This window comes from Alosa alosa, chromosome 5, assembly GCF_017589495.1.
Source record: "Alosa alosa isolate M-15738 ecotype Scorff River chromosome 5, AALO_Geno_1.1, whole genome shotgun sequence".
NCBI lineage: Eukaryota > Metazoa > Chordata > Actinopteri > Clupeiformes > Clupeidae > Alosa > Alosa alosa.
In genome coordinates, this window is record NC_063193.1 from 24709095 (window position 1) to 24729094 (window position 20000).

Below are 20000 nucleotides of genomic sequence, written 5' to 3' on the forward strand. Positions count from 1 at the left end.
ATGCTCATATGTCTGACCTCTTCATGTCTGTTGCACAAGTTCATAGGACACCATTTTATTTCCACTGTCCACAATGTGTGTCCACGTGTGTCCTGTATGCATCTGTGCGGTTTCTTCCTTTTAAGTCTGTGTGTGCACACTCCTGTGGATCTTGAGTGTGTGTCTGTACGTGTGTGTGTGTTCTTTGTTGGTAAGATTTGTGCGTATGAATGAGTGCCTGTTTGTCAAGTGTCTCCAGGGTAAAAATGTCTGTGCATTTGCAACATGGCAGGTGATTGACTTGATGAGGTTCATTCAGCTCTGCCATGTCCATCCTGGTCAGCAGAGAAAAGTATGACAGTCTCTAGAAGACAATTCAGCAAGGCTCAGAGGCTGTGAGTTGTTTAAAAGGGTCTGTATATTTATGACTAGAGTGTGTGAATATAACTGTATAGATCTTTACTCATAGGACAATAGACCAGGAGGCCATACTGTACTGTCCTGGGGCTGAGATGCAGTCACATCCCATTGACGCCTTCTAAGACTCATTACTTGAACTGTCTTCTTGGCTCAGTAGGTTTGCTTTTTGACGAGGTGTACATCTCCTTACGCTGTCAGTAGTGGCAATACACCACGGGTCCGATTTGCCAAAGCTTTTAGCGTGTGCTGAGAATTATAGTAAATATTATGAACAAGCGTAAGCGTATTGACCATGTTAAAATTCTTTGGCAAATGTTTTCAAATTTCTGTATTGTATGGATATTATGCCTTGTACAATATTCTTTTGTATTATTATTGCTGTTGTTTTTAAAGGCAATTGTGCCTAGACAGTATTGCCAATTGTCATTGCTGGTAGTGTGTGCTCACACAAAATGCAACAATTCTGTTGTGGATTTGGACATATTTAGATATGTTTATTATTATTATTATTATTATTATTATTATTATTATTATTGTTATGTTTTACACCCTACGTGGTCCCTACTGAGATTCATAACTTTGGGTCTCCTTACAAGGTTAAAGCTAAACGTATACATATACATATACTGAACAGCACCATCATGTAGATACTGTAAAGAGTGTGAAAATGTTAACCAAAGCTTAGGAGTGGAGAACTGCAATTTATTTATTGATGTAGATTTTTAAGGCCACAGGACTTTGGGACAGGTTTCTATGATTATGTGACGTTACTTCATACTTCCTCGTCCGACCTTCAGCACGAATGTCCACAAGGAGCTGCTGAGTATACTGACCCAGTCCAGGCTCCCACCACATGATGCCTCCCTGACACACACCTTCACACACTTGTCAAACAGGGCCAGGGACAGACCACTAAAGTCCTCCAGTTTCACAAGGGGGCGCTTATTTAAAAAATAACCCCTTGTCTGATGAAGCCAGTGTGAGACACTTGAATGCTAGAATATTCCTTACAGCGCCCCCTTGTGCCTTTCTAATGGGTAAGATTTGAAGTTTTAGGACGTACAGTATTTAAATAGAACCGCCTTTGGGGAAGCTGAGTTGCAGGCGAAGCAGTCGGCCCCCCTTCTTTTAGCCCTCGCTGGACAAAGACTACCTCTGCCCACGTCACAGCACCCCCTGGTCCAGCCTCTCCTCTAGGAGCGAGCTGCCCCCATCTGACGGCCTGTTGTCTGCACTGAACCCTAACAAGGCTGGGATGCTTTTAGTCATCCACATATCAATCCCCATTAATTTCTTTTCACATTGAACTCTCCAGTAGTAATGTATCAGTAAAAAATCAAACTAGGCAAATAGGTTGTAAAATGTTACGCTATGTAAGAATTAGATTAAGGGATCTTTTGTGTTCTGAAAGCAGACAGTATGACTTAAAATAGTGAGGTGAAGCCACTCAAAGCCAAAGTGCCTCAATTCATACTTGTTAGCCCTCAGACAGAAAAACAGCACTGCTTGAATCTCAGAGGACACAGTCACAACCACATGCCAGAAAATGTGCAGCATGACGCGGTATATATAAATCAACCCCAGCTCAACATTCTGACGAGGGCAACACTGGCACAATGATGAAGAACCAGGAAACGAAGACATGGATATAAGTTGTACAAGAAATGGAATATTCATAATTTGTATATAAATAAGAATAATTGAATTAACTTTGTCTGCTGTAGCCTCTTTATTGAAACTCACACAGCATCCTATTTACACAGATAGCGATTTACATAGATGATTCATGAGTGGAAAATGTACTCGTGTTGATGCCCTTGGGTTAGGAACCCTGATAAGATGGGTCGTGGGAAGTAACGCTTCCCTAAATGTTGCACTCAGCTTACTATTCATGAGTGACAGGTGTGTTCAAGGACAATTCACAATATCACATAAAGCTCATACACTATACTCCCATTTAAACAGGGTTTATTTTATGCAGATGTTTTAAGACATGTTTTAAACTTTTAAAATGGAATAACACTTTTCTTCAACATGACTCCAAGTCATCAGCTTCTTCTGTGACCCCTCAGAAGTCTTGGTTTGACAACACAACCCTTTCAAACTACAACCATCATCAACTGCCTCATTACCAGATGCCCTGCATGTTGTTTGCTCAGACACTAAAGTAATATAAGCCATTCCCTCACCCATGACTGAGCTCTTCTGAAAACACATGTTCAGTCGGCTCACCTGTGCACAACTTATATAATATCACCAGAGAGCTGATTCCATTACTTGTATTCCTTAGGCAACAGAATTCTAAAGAACAAATATTCAGTAATGGTTAAGGCTGTAAGATTCTTGGACTATTCATTTAACAGATAAAGCAGCTCTACCAATGGACAACAAGTTTAAGTTGATGATCCATCTTGAGGAGTTTCTTCTGATCTTAACCACAAAACACAAATGTTACTCTGGTGTCGAACGTGGCAGTGAGATCTAGCTGGATGAGGGCAGGAAGCAGCTGCAGGAAGATGACCGCTTGAATGGTGGAGTTTGGGTGGGCATGAGGTCCCACAGGGATCCATTTCAGGGCCCTGCCAGATGTGCTCTCCTACTGCCCGGCCCAGAGGAGACACATTAGATGAAGGAGGACATGGGTCAGGGAGGGGGGACCTCTACCTGTTGATGCCCAGTCTAGAGGCAAAGGCATTACCATCACCTTTGGTGGCTTGCTGAAATCAGATAAGTTGACAACAATAAGAAACTGTAGGAATGCAACAGCTTATGATTGGTAGAAAATCCTTGTCATTAAAATGTTCAAATAAATTCAATGTTCAATGTTTCAGGGAGAGTCTGTGAACTTTACCTTATTGATGTCCTTGTGCTTTTCCTTGCTGACAATCTCCTCCAAGATCTCACCGTCTCCTCGTATCAGGCTAAATACAACCATAGGCAGTTACAGTAATATCATGATCTACCCTCCATATACAGTATGCAACTTCCAACACTCTACAGAATGCATTAATCCTCATACAGCGGAATGGAAAGTAGGTTTTCAGATCAGTCCTTTATCTAACATGAATCATAAAAGAGGGAATGGTTGAGAACTACAGTGGCTGGTGGTGGAGCCAGTGACCAACGTCTTTTCAGGCAATCACTTTACCAAGAGAAAGAATTGACATTACTGTAATAGGTAGGGTAACCAGAGTGAAAACATACCGGGTCCGCCCTGTTTCTGGGTCAAGGACCCTGCGGATGACACTCTGTCTGGCATCATACTCCTCCTTAGTGAGTGGACGTTTAGTGGAGAGGCGGGCCTTCTGCTCATCCGTCATCACTGAGGAAGGAGGGACATGGTTCAAAGTAAATCAGTTTTGTTCTGAGACAGCTCAAAATGGTGTGTTATACATAGGTGGTACACTTACCTGGTCCTTGCTCTACAGCCTCCTCACCCTGCCATGTCTCAAGACAATCGGGGGCTAGCGTTGCTACGGAGACTGAGGCAGGGGGTCCCCCAGGGGCTGTTATCAGCTGTGCCTTCTCTGCCATCTCCTTCAACTTCTTCAACTTCTTTCTCTCCTTCTTTTCCCTTTTCTTCTCCTTCTTCTTCTCCTTAGCCTTCAGTTTTTTCAGGCGCTTCTTGGCCTTGCGGCGCTTTCTTCTTTTCTTGGCTTCCTCATCACTGGAGGACGAAGATGAAGAGCTAGATGAGGAGGAGGATGATGAAGAGGAGCTTCTCTCATGTTTGGCATCCTTGCGCTTTTCCTTTTTTCTGTCTGTGAGACACAGATATGATGACTACGGAGGTTATGACTGACAGATAATACATCATAATACCTATAATAATAATACCTTGAATTTCCCCTAGGGATCAATAAAGTATCTATCTATCTAGATACTTTATTGATTTCCCCTAGGGATCAATAAAGTATCTATCTCTCTATCTATCTATCTATAGGTCCAGGGCATCTTCATACTAATGAAAATGGCAAAAAAGACAGTACAATACCATCACTAGTAAAGTGACTCAAACCTTGACTGTTGCTGGAGGTGCGTGCATTCTTTTTTCGGGTACTGGGACTAGTACTGCTTGAACTGGAAGAGGAGGATGAAGAAGATGACGATGAAGACTTTCTGCGTTTCCTCTTCTCAGTCTTCTTCTCGTGTGCTTGTCTACTCCGTGACCTCCCGGGAGATCTGTCTCGCGATTTGCTCCGACCTCGACCCATTTTACTCAGTCTGCAGAGAGAAGGCAGACTTCTTAAAAAATCCCAGCACTGTTGCTGCGACAGCCGCAATTAATATTACAGTAATACGGCCAACCTTGGTTACTTTGGGATATATACAAATATATATATATATAGAAAATATATCATTACTTTAAAATATATTCTTAAAAACAAATAATGATAGAAGTTACAAAAACTGGGCTAGGTTTACTGAGCGATGATTAAGGCACTCGGAGTGAGTAAAGGGATGTCTAACGTTAACCTAATGTAACACTGATCTCGATACTGACTTCAGGTTTACAGAAGTTGAGCATGCCAACAGCATAACTTTATATTAAATCGTTAGCAAACAAACAATGTCCTCCTTTGACTATCTTTTCATCCAGCGCAGAGTACTAGAAGTCTTGTTAATGTTAACACTAACAAAGTTACTCTCCTACTCCCAGACCATGGGGAGTTCGCTTATACATCGAAATTATGTAATGTTAATTACTTACATCTTCAGGAAAAGACTTCCACTTGAGAATCTATATAAAATTCTATAATACACTTAAGCTTTACGTCGTAAAGTAATAAACTATTTCCTGACTGCGGAACGAAGAAGACCGTCTGCGCTCTGCTTCCACCGCCAGTGTTTGTTGTCTTTGCGTCACATTTTCTCGGTCCTACAGGGACTTCCGGAAGTTGCGGAAGAGAGTCCGTCCTTCCGTGCGCGGCTTACACACCCACACATTACAGTTCCGAACAGATTTTACTTTTAAAAAATCTATTGACTACAAAACTTACATGATGTAGCCTACATAATGATGTTAAGTCAGTGGTAAATATAATTTGTTGTAGATATAACATATTTGCTGGACTTCAAAGAATTAAAGTAGCATATTGTTTTAATTCAATATAAAATTGGGTCACTATAAATTGCTTTATATTTAGACAAGGTCAATGCGGTCAGTCTGTTAATTTGACAATGGGTTTGGGTATTACCTTATTCTTGGCCTTAGTGGGCCTACTGTTAATACAAATAATGGTGTCTAATTGGGACATTGGTCCTAGCAGACAATCCATTTCCATTGTTAGAATACCGCATGATCCTTATAATTAATGTGTAATATGTAGTTCTATGGTCCATAGATATTTCAGTGTGACATATTCATAAATGACTTAGGTGGCAAAAGAAAAAACAAGTCATCAAATGTATTTCCACTTTGAGAATTTATTTAACTCTTTAAATATTTACAAAGGCCTTTATATTGCAACTCTGTAGAACTTAAAGCTTATTGTATAAACTCCAACCTCTTTAGCTAAAGGCTAATAAATAGCCCTTTATATTCACACATTCAAACAGACACACAACTCTGCAGCATTCACAACCTTACTAGTACCACTGATTTAATCAGTGGTACTAGTACACTGATTTAAGTACAGCTGAACCTGGGTCAACCCCTCCAAACACACAGGGCAAAGGCACACTCTAGGGCCTACCACTGTAGAGGGGGTAAGAGAGGCCTAGAACTGGCAGTGGTCCAGTGGCCCCTGAATAGAAAGTGGGTGCTGCAGAATGTGTCAAGGGTTTCCAGGGTTTTTGTATCCATGGCGTAAGAGAGCACCATGCTGCCACTCTGCTTCACAGGCCTAACTGATGTGACTGCCTACTGCCCTCCTGCTGCCAATGGCAACCGGCTGGGGGGGCGGGGGGCAGCACACCAAAAAGGCTTTAACAAGGTACAAGTTGTCCTTTCCACTGGCAATGGTGCACCCCTACTGCATTGGCGCAGTGAGTTGATACTGGTTGTTAGTTAGGATGCAGTGTATCTGTTGCCAGATGAATATATTTCTGAATAATAAAAATAATAATAATAATAATAATAAAAAAACCCTTCCTGACCGACTTGCTTTCCTCTTTTGTGCGCACTCTTGCATTGACACAGTTGACAAGTGTTATAAGAATGGGAAAAAAGCTCAATAAATAAAACTGCTGGTTCTTGATTAATTAAATGCTGCTCCTGGTTTCCCCTACCACTACAAAAAAGAGATAAATAGAAATGTTTCCAAAATAATAATAACAGTCTGTATAATATAATAAAAAAAAACTGTAACAGTCAATGAAGAAAAAAAAAGAAGAAATAAATGGAGTGAGTGAGGGAGTCAGTGAGTGTAAGAGGGGGACACGTGGACCTGTCAGGGGGGTTGGACAGTTCAAGAATAAAAATAGAAGTTAAAGCTATCGCCTTTCTGCCTCCCAGTCGCTCCTGATGCAGAGCAGATGCCAGGGATGGATGGAATGTGTACTGGGATCCTGGGGTTGGATGGTTGAGGGGTGGAGAATTAGGAGGAGGCTACCATGCGCATGCGCTCTGGGGGGGTCAGAAGCAGATTCTTGGCTGCCTTGATAGTGTTCTTCATCAGCATGGCCACGGTCATGGGGCCCACTCCCCCTGGCACAGGGGTGATGAAGCTGGCCTTCTGCCGCACTCCTGAGAGACAACACACAAACACACAATCAGCAGAGGGCAACGAGCTCCGGCTGGCTGTGACCGTCGCTGTGACTACACCTTAATGTTGTCAGATTAGCAAGTGCTTCCCTGGTTCTGACTCAATACTCAAGTGTTTATGTGTACCATTATAGAACAACCAAAATCAGCTTTTTCCTTTAGCACATATACCACCATGCATGCATGCATGTGTGTGTGTGTGTGTGTGTGTGTGTGTGTGTGTGTGTGTGTGTGTGTGTGTGTGTAGATTATTCTTCATCTCATCAGCACAAACACTGGCAGCAGTAACCGCTCACCACTCACCTTCAAAGTCCACGTCTCCCACCAGCCTGTTTTTGCCAGTCAAGGGGTCCTGTACCCTGTTAATGCCCACATCGATCACTGCTGCCCCTTCCTTAATCATATCTGCTGTGATCAGGTTAGGAATACCTGGGAGAAAAATCAGTGTGGGTGAATACAAATTCAAGTGACTTCAAAGCACACATTGATTATAGTTCAGTTTGGGCCTTCATGCTGTTTCTGCTTGGTGATATGCAAATAGTTTCTGTATAGTTTTGCAATGCAATGCAACACCTCCCATACCATTGTGAGTGTAGCTGACAGAAGAATCTTAGGGGAGAGTGCTGAGAGCAGATTAGTCTAAATGAGGACGACTGACTAGGTAGGGATTAGTGATAAGAATCCACAGAGAGGTCTAAAACTGTCTGGGTCACACAGACCAGACAGCAGACTAACACAAAAAGGGAGATCCAAGGTGTAACGTTAGTCAGTTTGCACAAATAAAAACACGTTAAGCATTGAGTGCTCCGGTCCTGCTCCTTGGCTCCTGTTAGACCTTGGATCTCCCTTTTTGACTTCTGCGTCCTGTTCCGTGAGCACCAACCAGTAGTGTTGCACTGTGTATCGATACTAAAAAGGTATCACAATGCCTTCACGCAAAAAACAATACGATTTCCGACGTTTTTAGAATCGATACTTTGTTAAAATAATAACGTTCTTCTACAGCAGACTAACACACTCAGTCATATCAAAGTCCACGTATACATGTGAGCATGTGTGTGTGTGTGTCTGTGTTAGAGGGCTTCCTACCTGCTGCAGCAACAACGATGTCGGCTATTTGGGTGTGCTGCCGGAGCTGCTCCTTGGGAGTGTAACGGTGAGAGATGGTCACTGTGGCATCACCTGAACAATGGAGGACATGACCGCATCAGAGCACAGGGTTCCTACACATTTTCCATTTCACAATTCCATACTTTTTCCATACTCAAATTTCCAAACTTCTCTAGATTTTTCTGACCATATTCTAGACATTGTCAGTGGAGCGTTCTACTAGCATTGTGAAGAGCTGTATAATAATGTTTTTTTTTTAACTTCATTATCAGAAAAAACACTTGCCCATTGTTGGATACTTTTCATTGGGGAAGTGCTGTGTTGGGTGCACTCACATGTTTAGTTCTCTGTAGCATATCCTACATATGTTGGAGACTAGTGCACTGCTGGCAGAGGCCTCAGAAATCACCGTAAACAGTATTATTTGTTTGCAATAACAGTTTATCAGATAATGCAGTATCCATGTCTTGGTAACTTTTACAAAATCAAAAAAGTCTACCAGTGTTTTAGCCGAAAATAGCAGAGTTACGCAAACATACCAGTGCACAATGGTATAGGGCACGTGCATAGAACAGGGGTTCTCGATTTGGTTCTGGTACCAGGGTCCCCTTGAGGGAGAGATTTTTTTTCAAATGTATTCAATTGTATCTTGATGATGTGGACTGACAGTTAAGCTACACAACAGTAGGAATGGTTCATTTAGACCTGAGTGAAGTGATTAGTACTGTAGATGCAATAGTCTGGAAACACAAATATTTCTCCATACCCTTATTTGTTTTTTCCATACTTATCTAGACCTGGAAATTACTCAAATCAAATTCCATACTTTTCCAGGTTTTCCATACTGCGTAGGTACCCTGAGAGCACAGCGATAAGCCCAAACAACCCCGGACCCAGCTTGATCATTATCCCTTCGGTCATTCTGATATGTAGGTCAATCAATGTCCATGGATATCAAAAGCCAGAGAGTTCAGAGAGTTAGCGTGTCTTGACCTTTGACCCCCACATTATGTGACCAGACGACTGATCTGGGACAGGACTCACCTCCGGGTCTCTCGTGGCTGCCGTCTGTGTGCAGCAGCATGGCGATGGGCATGCCAACATTCTTGGAGCGTCCAGCCACAACCACGTTCTTGCCCAGTGTAGGGATACCTGCAAGGAGACCTAGTCACTTTTGGGCCATATTTTCATCACCCTTCCAACTCTTCTTGCATCCCCAACACAAAACACCTTTTACGCATTGCGTTTCAGTATCATAACGCATAATGGTCTACACAGTAAAATTCCAGTCTTTATTGTACCAGGACAGGGACAACACAGTAAAACTTATTATTTACAACAACTTGTATTTTTGCAGATAAAAGTGAAGCCCGCAGGACCCCTGAGGGGCGTTCCAATTCGGCAAACTATTGTGGCAAACCTGTTCCCTATGAACAGTTTTGTGTAAACGTTCTGTTTCAACGGTAACCCTTAGTCCAGATCCCTTGTATGCTCCCAGAGAACTACCTCCTGGATGAAACTGTTTGCGAGTGTTCAAAAAAAAAAGCTCAAAAAGAACTCAACGCATTCAGAAAACTGTTTGGAAACTTTCTCCAAAGCTTGCATTTTTTTTAAAAGTATATTTTTTGCCTTTATTCCTACAGGACAGTGAAGAGTGACAGGAAGTAAGTGGGGGAGAGAGAGATGGGTGGGAATAAGGAAATGACCGCAGGTCAGACTCGAACCTGGGTCCCCGTGGGCACTCAGGCCCGTACATGGTATGGGCGCTGTAGCCTGCTGCGCCACAGTGCCCCCCTATGCTTGCAAATTTGAACGCACTTCGGCAAAGTATTGTGGCCAAAAAGGTCCATGGAGGACAGGACGAGTTAAGGCCCATTCACACCAAGAACGATAACAATAACTATAAATAAATATTGTTCTCGTTAATATGAATGACGACGTTCACACATAAGCTATAACGATAACGACATGAAGAACGATATTGTTGGGGATCACTTTTAGAGCGATTTTCACAACGATAAAATGCTAATAGCCAATCAGAACCCATCAAATTTTTGCCGTCACATTCATTAACACAAGGACACAAGGATTAACACTTTGTTTATCGTTGTTCAGTGTGAACGCTTTTATCGTTATGGTTATAGTTATCGTTATCGTTCTTGGTGTGAATGGGCCTTTAGACCTTATTAAAGCAGTTTACAAGCAACATCACTATTTATTTTCAAAATAGGGATAGAATGTGCAATGAGTAGCTAAAGGACATAGGTCATCGTGATGCTCCTCACCAGTGCGCTTGATGATTTCCCAAACTCCCCAGGGGGTGGCGGGCAGCATGGTGGTCTGATCCAGGCACATGCGGCCAACGTTCACCACGTGGAAGCCATCCACGTCTTTATCAGGACACACCGCGTTACACACACGCCGCTCATCAATATGCTCTGTGTGTGAGGGAGAGAGGTGGGGGAAAGAGAGGGGGAACAGAATAGCAGTGAGACAGATGAAAAGAGACAAAGAAGAAGTCGAAGAGCGAAAACAAGACGAGGGAGAGGTAATGAAAAAAGGAGAGGGGACTACGTGAGCCAAGTGGCCTAAAATAGCTGCACTTCCCTGGAACTGGGTGATCTGACATGTGATATAGACTGATGCTTCCACAGCTAAACTGGCAGGTAGCCTGCAGCCATTGTAACACACTGGAAAAATCCCCAATATAACATAGTCGTAACATTATGGGGTCATGCATGCAAATGTCTTGGGTAAAGTGCCAAGAGGAAAAATGCTTTGTTAAAGTACTGCCAAGCAGAAAGCTCAGACATTTTCCCTTAAGCCTTCTGACCTTTTAGTCAATGTGAGAGCACAACAGTAGGCATGTGTGTGTGTGTGTGTGTACGTGCGTGTCTGTGTGTGTGTGTGTGTGTGTGTGTGTGTGTACACTCACCTGGAAGTGGGAGCTGTACCAGTAAGCCATCCACTCTGTGATCAAAGTTGAGTTTGTGGATGAGATCCAACAGCTCCTCCTCACTAATGTTGGATGGCTTCAGGATGGTCTCACTACTGATGCCTGAGCAGGAAGAATGAATCAGCAATTAGATTACCGTAGGCTCATCTTCATCTTCACCCGTCAAAAACGTTGCATTTGCAAATCGTGCACTTCGGCACCAGTGGGGACAGCATAGCGAAATTACAGTATACACTGTGAAGTCTGTTATTAACCACATGCCATTTGGTGCTTGTTGTTCTTCTTCTTTAGCACTGGACTAGAGAGGATACCCAGTCACTGAAACCCAAGACAACTCAGTCTTATGTTGTGAAGTTCTGGGGAGAGCGCCACCAGAGAGGGTCAAGCTTTTATGGACTGCTAAACCTCTATTGACACTTGTCCCAAGATGGCCAGCGTGTCAGGCTGAGCGGTCAGAGCGCAGACATGGTTTATTATGCCATGTGACCCCTCACACAGACTCTCTGAGAATAAAAACATATCTGCTACACAGGAGGGCAATCTGTAAAGAACTTACAGTAACCATATCACAGTGCACAATACATCCAAAATTCTTAGTGGACAAGCGAGTTCATTTCAACTTGTAAAGCATACTGCATTTACAACACCCTTAGGAGGTACTGAGACAAACTGTATTCAAATGTCAGTGTGTGACATGTTGGAACTATTTTTTTGGCGAGTAGTGTTGAGTGTCTAAAGTACACCAACTTGCCAATTTAAACTGGAGGGCCTCCATCTCCAAAACATGCAGGGCTCTACACTAACATTTTTTTTTTCAGGAGCACTTGTGCGCCCAAGTTAAAAAATTTAGGAGCACAGACAAAAATTTGGGCACACAGTCAGTTCTGTACTTAACTTACACATAATCTAACATTATACTGCAGCTAACAGTTAAACATGCCAGTGCACCAATTGCGAATATTAAGAATGACTGACAACATTTAGGCTACAGGAAACAGGATTTTAAAGATTAATCAATGCCTACTTTATTTTCAGTCTGTTCTATTTTCCTACATTTTGTTAATGTAAAATAATATAATACATTGCCATATTTGCATTTAGCCTGTTTATTAAGTATGCTGCCAAATGTAGGCTAATTTATTTATTTGTGAATCCATCTATAGCTAATCCAAATATGCCCATGGTGACCTATCTGACAGCATACTGCCTAATACTACTACTAAAACAGTCCATTTTCTCTTTCTCAAAACCCAACATAGGCTAATCAAGGATATATGTTTTATACTTTTAGTTTTTATTTGAAATATCTGCATTGATGGGGGCAGTAGGCAAACATTAGGCCTACTTTCGTTTTGCACTTCAGCTTGTATTCGGTGTAAACAAACAAGCATGCGTGGAAGCCTGGAGTTGTCAGTAGTGTTCTACCTTTGAATAAAATGGGAGTACTACGGGAGGCTACTTTTGTGCCGCTACAGCTATTTTTTGCATATTGCAGCCAATACATCAACTGGGCTAAAAGGCATGTTAGGTTACCTTTCCTTCCCTCACTGCATTCTCAGAATCTCATCCTGTTCCTCCTATATCCAATGAATTCGGTGGATAGAAGAACTAATTTCTTCAATCTTTGCATCTTGGCTGGCTAGTCTAACTTTCCGCTTTTTCTGCCAGCTCTTGGATTTGATAGAAGCGACTACTAGCGAGTCACAATGCGAAACTGCTAACGTTGATGGGAGGTGTAGTTTTTATGCTGCATTCGCGACGTGATTCTATGGTTTGCACCAGTAATGTTTCTCGATGTTGCGGTGTATTTTATAGACAAACATTGACATGGTTAGAAGTCATTCACACCAGTGCGCCTAAATATTTTTTTGCACTCGCACGGCATCATTTTTACTCGCATGTGCGAGTGAAATGGGCGCACTGTAGAGCCCTGACATGTAACTATGGACTTCAACAAAAAGCTGGACAAAACGTTACAAAATAATATCAGCAGCAGTCACTCAATGACACTAAATTACTATATTGCCTGTGTGACAGAAATCTTTCATCTTACTGACTTAACTGCTGAGATGAACAAGTTCAAGGCAAGGCTGGTGAGAAGCTCTAGTCTATAGTCATAGACACACGTAATGGAGATACATCTATACATTATCCACATGAGTAGCTGCTAATTATTGCTATGGTAAGTCTCCCTCTTCCACCATTTTCCCCTAAATTGCTGCGTTCGAACGTGTGATCTGTGAACACAGAGTCATCTTGGCCTGTCACAGCACCAGACAGTTTCTGAGGAGACCAACAATATAATTCACTAAGACCACTACCATCTCTGGTCTCTGCTTGAGATTATATGATATGTGGCCTGTTATTGTATGTATGTATGTATGTATGTATGTGTGTGTGTGTGTGTGTGTGTGTGTGTGTGTGTGTGTGTGTGAGCATGTCCACTTACCCACGTCAGCTGCGGCTCTGGTCTTGTTGAGCACGTATGAATGGCTGGCTGCGTTGTCCCCCACCAGCAAGACGCTAAGGTGAGGTCGTCGGTTGCCAGAGGCGACCCATTCCTCCACATCTGCCTGCGCCTCTTCCCTGATCTGCCGCGCCAGCTTCCTGCCCGAGATCACAACTGCTTCCTGTCTGTGGGTTTAAAGAAAGGGCACAGGGTCAAAAGAGCTGTCTCAAGAGCCAGATTCAGCCATGGCGCTCTTAGTTCCCAAGTAAGGACAGTTTTCATCTTATCTGAAATTAAACAGCCCTGAAGGTCCAGATGATGATGAAAATTACTGATCTGTCCAACTCCATGCTTTTAAAGAAAAATGCTCCATTCTGCCAAACAGCAACTTTTGAAAAACTTAGGGCTTCACTTAAAATTTGCCAGATTGAGAGCTTGAACCAAACAGTGCTAAACTACTTTTGATTGTACTGTAGCACTTTCTGCACAAGGTACAGGTGTTCATATGCACAAGTTCTTCAACATTTTATCTAATTGCGGCAATTGGAAGTGGAAACAACAGTCAGCAATCTCAATCACAAGGTGTTCTTTGGCAATAGTGAGCTGGGACACAGGGTCAGAACTGCTTATGTTCTGGATGGTTGACATGAATGTTGTGCCATGCTGTCTATTAATATGGTAAAACACAGACTGAAGGAAAACACTGGGTTCTTGTGCAAGACAAGATGGAGAAGTATAACTGTAGGGCAAAGACTAGAGAAATGTAAAAAAAGTGAGAACCTCTCCCATCCCTTCTTTGAGTTGTCAAGGCCAATATAAAATAACGTATTTGTGTAGTGTGTCAGGGGGCGCGCTTGGAATAGCAAGTGCAGAAGCCTGATCCTGCATAAACCAGTGTGCACAGACCAGCAGCAAAAAATAGAGTAGCCTAACTGTTCAAACCTGTTCTGCAAAACGGCCCATGATTGATGTTCAATCATTGTGGTTCAAACGCTAGCTTGATGCACTGAAAAAGTCCCAGAGCAGGCGCAAAGTGAGCTTGGCCACACACAAGCCTTTTTAAATATCTAGAAAGCAAGATCGTTCTTATATAACATCACTTATTGAGGTTTAATGAGGCATCAACAGTGATGTAACTGGGGTTTTGCGAGGTGAAAAGTGGCGAGCTACAAGAATTCAGGGCAGTTTGGCACTGGAGACAAAGAGGCACCTAGTGTGCCTCAATTCTCGTATGCAATGTTGCCTGCTCCACTGTGGCTACAGGTGCTCCTTAGTTTAGTTAAGTTAAACACCCTTCTATGCCTGCTTGCATTAAGAAAAAAAAAAAAAAAAAAAAACACTCGTAATTGACAAGCATCATCTAGAGATCTGTTAATGTTGGGAGTTTTAATTAACATTAGGCCTATCTATTAACTGCATCTTGCAAGTTACTCCACTTTATGGTAAAGTGTTCAACTTGAAGGGTTAATCAACAAAAGCAATAAACCAGTTGGACATGAAAGTGACCATGACAACAGAAGCCTAAAAAAATGAATCAATCTACAACCAGTAAACATAACATACATGAAAACGTGGAATGCCCTATATTTACTAAGTGGCAATTTTAAACTGACATTTTCCTTTCTAAAGAGTGGGAACAGGCTCCATAAATTCAGGGGGATGAAAGTCAAAGCAACGATGTGCATAGTTTACTGGCGTGGTTTCGTGCACCCAGAAATTGAGTTTATCCAATTCCAGTGCATTACGCACCGTGGTGCCGGGTGGCATGTTCCAAATAATAAAAACAGCACGTGCTGAGCTACACTGTATCAATCCCGAGTCTAAACACAACTGCTTTTGTCCTCTTGGTCAACACAGGAGCGATGTTAACCCCCCCAATTTCACAGGACATTCCCGCTGGAGCCTGTTCACCAGAGGTGCTTCTATGGGCAATGCAAGTGAGCGGGACGATTTCATCATCCCAGGCAGTGTACGGTTACCAGTTGCACCACATGAGGGCGCTTCAGTTTTCTGTCAATTAATAGTGCACTCTCGTTCCGGGTGTTACATAAGAAAGACAACAATAATGTAACTATTCAATTCTATTCAGCAGTGTGTATCCAATCACTGCGAATTCCACATATCGAAGAAAAAGCACAACTAGGTTATGCGACAAAATGAGCAAATGCGACCGTTTGGAGACCGACTTCCAAACTCGGCTTATCAGAGCTATGCCGGTTCGTGATAAAACATTTGCGAGCCAGATAAGTCATTACGTGTTGCATAGCAACATGGTCTGCTGTCGAATCCAGTCAACATAAAAAATCAAGAAACAGAGAAAAAATACATCAAAACAATGAAATAATACGAAACCGGCTAGTGTTCAGACACTGTATCACAGCCGTTTCGTGCGGCTTAACGTTACCTTGAAGCGGACACATGGAGGCTACATGCCTGGTGGTGAGCTTGTTGGCACAGTTTCCTCAGCGCTCTTATGGTTGCCATCGTTCGGTAAAAACTAAACCCCAAGAGAATGTTTACAGTAGGAAGGAAGCGATGTGGAGTTTAGGCAGCAACGACGAAACGGCAAGATCGGACAGGGTCGTCGGTGGGGAAGGGGGATGGGGAAGAGCAGCTTTTAACCTTCCTACCTTCTTCTCTACGCACTAGGAGCGTCATCGGCGTCTGCATTTAACGAACCACTCCCTCTTTCTCCTCTGTCAGCCCACGCGCTCATAATGCTGATCAGCGCAATTTTACATTTTGCATTTACATTTACAATTTTACATTTGCTGGTTCATATTGGAAAGGTCCCCATTTTTAAAATAATGCCTGTATAATAAACGGATTTATTATTAGGCTGGGCCTACAAATAATTAGCTGAAGAATTGTATTTTAATCCACATTGGCTGACGTCTTAGGTGTTGCTTATTTCTTTAGGGTAGGCTATTTTATTTTAATGTCAATCCATTCTGGGTAGCCAGACTCAAATATTTGGGTCTTTGGGTTTGGGTAAATTCAGGTTTGCTTCCAGACTATTATCTTACACAAGCATGTGAAACTCTGCATTAACCTTTTCTAATGATGGACAGGGAACCTTATATTAAGATCTTTTCCTTGAGCGATACAATTGGTCTAATGTGACTTTGTGGGCTTTTATCACAAATATATCTCTTATGTCCCAATGCAGGCAAATGCATAATTTGTATCTAATGGCAGTAGTGTCAGAATGATCTTTTCATTGTACATTATGTGTTAGCCATCTGGCATATATGCAAGACGACATCAAGAGGTCAAAATTGCACGCAGACTCACAAAGAGTGGGTTGCAAGGAGTGCACTACTTGACTCTATGATTCAATGTTCTCAGCCTCAACATTGGTGGTTACATTTCCTCTTGCTTAAGTTCATGAAGCCAATTCCCTGACTCAGAGAAACTGCAACTTTGCTGATAGGCATATGTAAAACCTAGCCTGAAAATGTTATTCAAATGTTATTCAATAGAAATGTCAGAAATGCAGCTAATCAACACAGAAAGCACATGTCTCTTTCTAGTTCAAACAACTATGCAATGTTTTTTTTAGTTAGTTTGAAAACATTGTAGACACCTCCTGCTGCTGCATTGACTGTTGCATGGAGATAATACTGCCTTCACGTGGCCAGGATTTGAATTGCTCTTCAGTTGAAGCAATGAAACTTGCTCCACAGTTTGCGTCAGTCATTTCCTGCTGCTGCCTCAGTCCAGCTGTGCTTGGCTTTGGTGATGCTGTGCGTAGCCTGCTGGTGCTGGATTGCCCTGAAATGTATGAAATATCCTATGAGCATGCTTTATCTTGTAAAGTGATGTTTTAAGATGTTTCACTATACTGGCAGAATCTTTTGTGTTTTTATGCTGTTTGATTCTATGTCTTATTTTAGTATTTTATCTCTGGAAAGTGGATACAGAAATGTAATATGAAAAAAGTGTTAAACTTCGCTTTGTATAGTGTAGTATACTTAGTACCGCACTTAGTACCGTACCATATATCTACAGTATCACATAAACATTTATATTTAAAAAAATGTAAAAAGTGTGCATTGAGAGTATGCATGGATATACAGTAAATGCATTCATACAGAGAGAGATAAAGAGAAAAACAGAAGATACATTTCAAATTCATACACAGGGAACACATTGCCTCTCCAATATGCTTTAAGAATAATCTGCAGTTTGAATATAATGGCAACATAGGAATATTCAGAAAACTGTTTGACAGCTGTCACCTGTGTCTTTGCTGCCCTCCTATGGTGATTCTTGGGAACAACGCCTAAACATATGTTCCACTAGATCTTATATCTGATCCATAGCCTAGAAATCTAGATGCACCCTAGCGGCAGCAAATGTAATTTGCAGCCAGGGTATACTTTAGCACTTTAATGCTCTAATGTGGCATGGTCTTTTTGTGTTGGCTATTTGTGAGGGGTTTTAAGAGGGGGGTGATCGACTTTACTAGATAGTAGAATTGGTAATGTGGATGTGAAGGCATACACGGATGGGAACAGATAAGAAGGCCTGGCTACTCACACTGACCATTTGAATGGTAATAAACTTTACAGATAAAAAAGGAGATATGAAATATGTCATGAAGTTAATGTCATGAAATACAAAAACACTGAAACACGTGTCTTTAGAGCTGGGTACTGGTGCTAAAATAACTCTTGATTGTATAGGACATATTGGGTATTGTGCATGTGTGTGAGGCTGTCATTATTCTGTTCACAACTGAAATAATTTCATGTGGGCCTCAGTGGTGCAGTTAAGCATTTTTCAACAAATGTTTTCACACACACACACACACACACACACACAAAGGGCAAAAACATGTCTGGAGAGAGAGAGAGACAGAGAGAGAGAGATACTTGGAAGAGAAAGAAAGAGAGAAACTGAGAAATCAAACTCCTTGCAATGTATCAGAGAATATAACATGTAATATCTAGAATGAATGGTAATCATACCAGAGCACATTTTAAAATTAAGAAACTCAGGCAATCTGCAGCCATGTGATTCGCGAATGGAACTGTCTGCACCTAAAACATTCGGAATTACATCTTTGTCTTACCCAAGAAACCATGTGTCAGTGCTGCTCCATAAACACCCACTTTTTCATTTGCACTGGTTCATGTGTGCTTTCAGGATAGCATGGGACACTGAAGGAACACAACAGAAAAATAATTTGAAAACATTTTTGATAATAATCTTTCATGACATTCAAGGTCAATTCACAAATGAAAATACAACTAATAAAACTGAAATAACAGAAAAAACATTTATAATACCTGATGTGATGTGGCAGTGAATTCCAAATGTTAGGGGCAGTGTGACAGAATGTTCTTTCTCCCATGGTGTAGAGATGCTGAGTAGACCTGAAGAGGATCACAGTGAGCAGGCAGGGGTGTAGTTCCCCAGGAAGTCAGTGATCTGGGAGCATGATTATATAGGGGCCTTATATTGTACATGAGGTGGAGCATGATTATGTAGGGCCTTATATTGTACAGTACATGAGGAGCATGATTATGTGGGGCCTTATACTGTACATGAGGAGCATGATTATGTAGGGCCTTATATTGTACATGAGGAGCATGATTATGTAGGGCCTTATATTGTACATGAGGAGCATGATTATGTAGGGCCTTATACTGTAAGCAACAGGAAACCAATGAAGCTGAATGAGCACATGTTATATGGCTTGTGGATTTGTAGCGTGTGATGAAATAAGCTTGTGGAGTGCTGTATGTCCAATAAATGAATAGGGTTAATATATATATATATATATATATATATATATATATATATATAGGCCTAATATACAGTTTTTCTCAGTCGCTTTGGTGCTTTTCTCACATCACTATTAACATTTGCACAGAAGTTAGTGCAATTCTCAAAACAATTAGTGCAAACTGCAAAACCTAGTGGATGACCTGCAAAAGCACGTCACTTGCTCAAAATGGATAGTCCATTCCTTAAAAGCAGGTATTCATGTCAATGAAACTGTCAGTGTCATCAAAATGAGAAGTCTTGACACCATCGTTTATGAACAAGATAGTCAAATGGCTTTGTCATGTTTTCATTATGACAGTTCTCTCAGTGTTTTCCAGTGCAAAAAAGGTCAGAACTCGGTGACACTACCTGAACATGCTCAAGACAGCACTATACACTACTTGTACAGCCATTTGAAAACTACAGTGAAGTTACACATTGCTGTAGTTAGGTGAGTAAGTGAGTACAAGACACTGAATGTGTACATTTTTACTGTATGCTCTTTGCAATTCTACAGCACTGTGACAGAATTTGATAACTAGTTCAACAATTCTGTATGTAATGACTCAAGCAATGAAATGAAGACTATTAGTTTTATTGGGAAC

General features: G+C 41.7%; 3 protein-coding genes across 3 annotated transcripts in view; 1 reads left to right on the forward strand and 2 right to left on the reverse strand.

Moving 5' to 3' along the window:
- Positions 1 to 1678, forward strand: part of LOC125295265 (membrane-associated phosphatidylinositol transfer protein 2-like) — a 61361-nt gene extending 59683 nt beyond the window's left edge. The window contains exon 26 of the mRNA XM_048244528.1: positions 1 to 1678. This exon is cut by the window's left edge and continues 1082 nt beyond it. The gene's annotated coding sequence lies outside the window, so the exon portion shown is untranslated.
- A 435-nt stretch (positions 1679 to 2113) lies between these two features.
- arl6ip4 (ADP-ribosylation factor-like 6 interacting protein 4) lies at positions 2114 to 5258 on the reverse strand. The gene is made up of 6 exons (XM_048244505.1): positions 5111 to 5258; positions 4418 to 4623; positions 3810 to 4160; positions 3604 to 3721; positions 3251 to 3320; positions 2114 to 3116 (listed from the first exon to the last, which is right to left on the reverse strand). Exons 2-6 carry the CDS (start codon positions 4611 to 4613, stop codon positions 3060 to 3062), a joined length of 792 nt encoding a protein of 263 aa, XP_048100462.1. The 5' UTR covers positions 4614 to 4623; positions 5111 to 5258; the 3' UTR covers positions 2114 to 3059.
- A 548-nt stretch (positions 5259 to 5806) lies between these two features.
- mthfd2 (methylenetetrahydrofolate dehydrogenase (NADP+ dependent) 2, methenyltetrahydrofolate cyclohydrolase) lies at positions 5807 to 16263 on the reverse strand. The gene is made up of 8 exons (XM_048244091.1): positions 16025 to 16263; positions 13621 to 13805; positions 11151 to 11273; positions 10501 to 10653; positions 9260 to 9367; positions 8195 to 8287; positions 7409 to 7534; positions 5807 to 7087 (listed from the first exon to the last, which is right to left on the reverse strand). The coding sequence occupies exons 1-8, from the start codon at positions 16102 to 16104 to the stop codon at positions 6939 to 6941; spliced, it is 1017 nt and encodes a 338-aa protein (XP_048100048.1). The 5' UTR covers positions 16105 to 16263; the 3' UTR covers positions 5807 to 6938.
- Positions 16264 to 20000: the final 3737 nt, after the last annotated feature.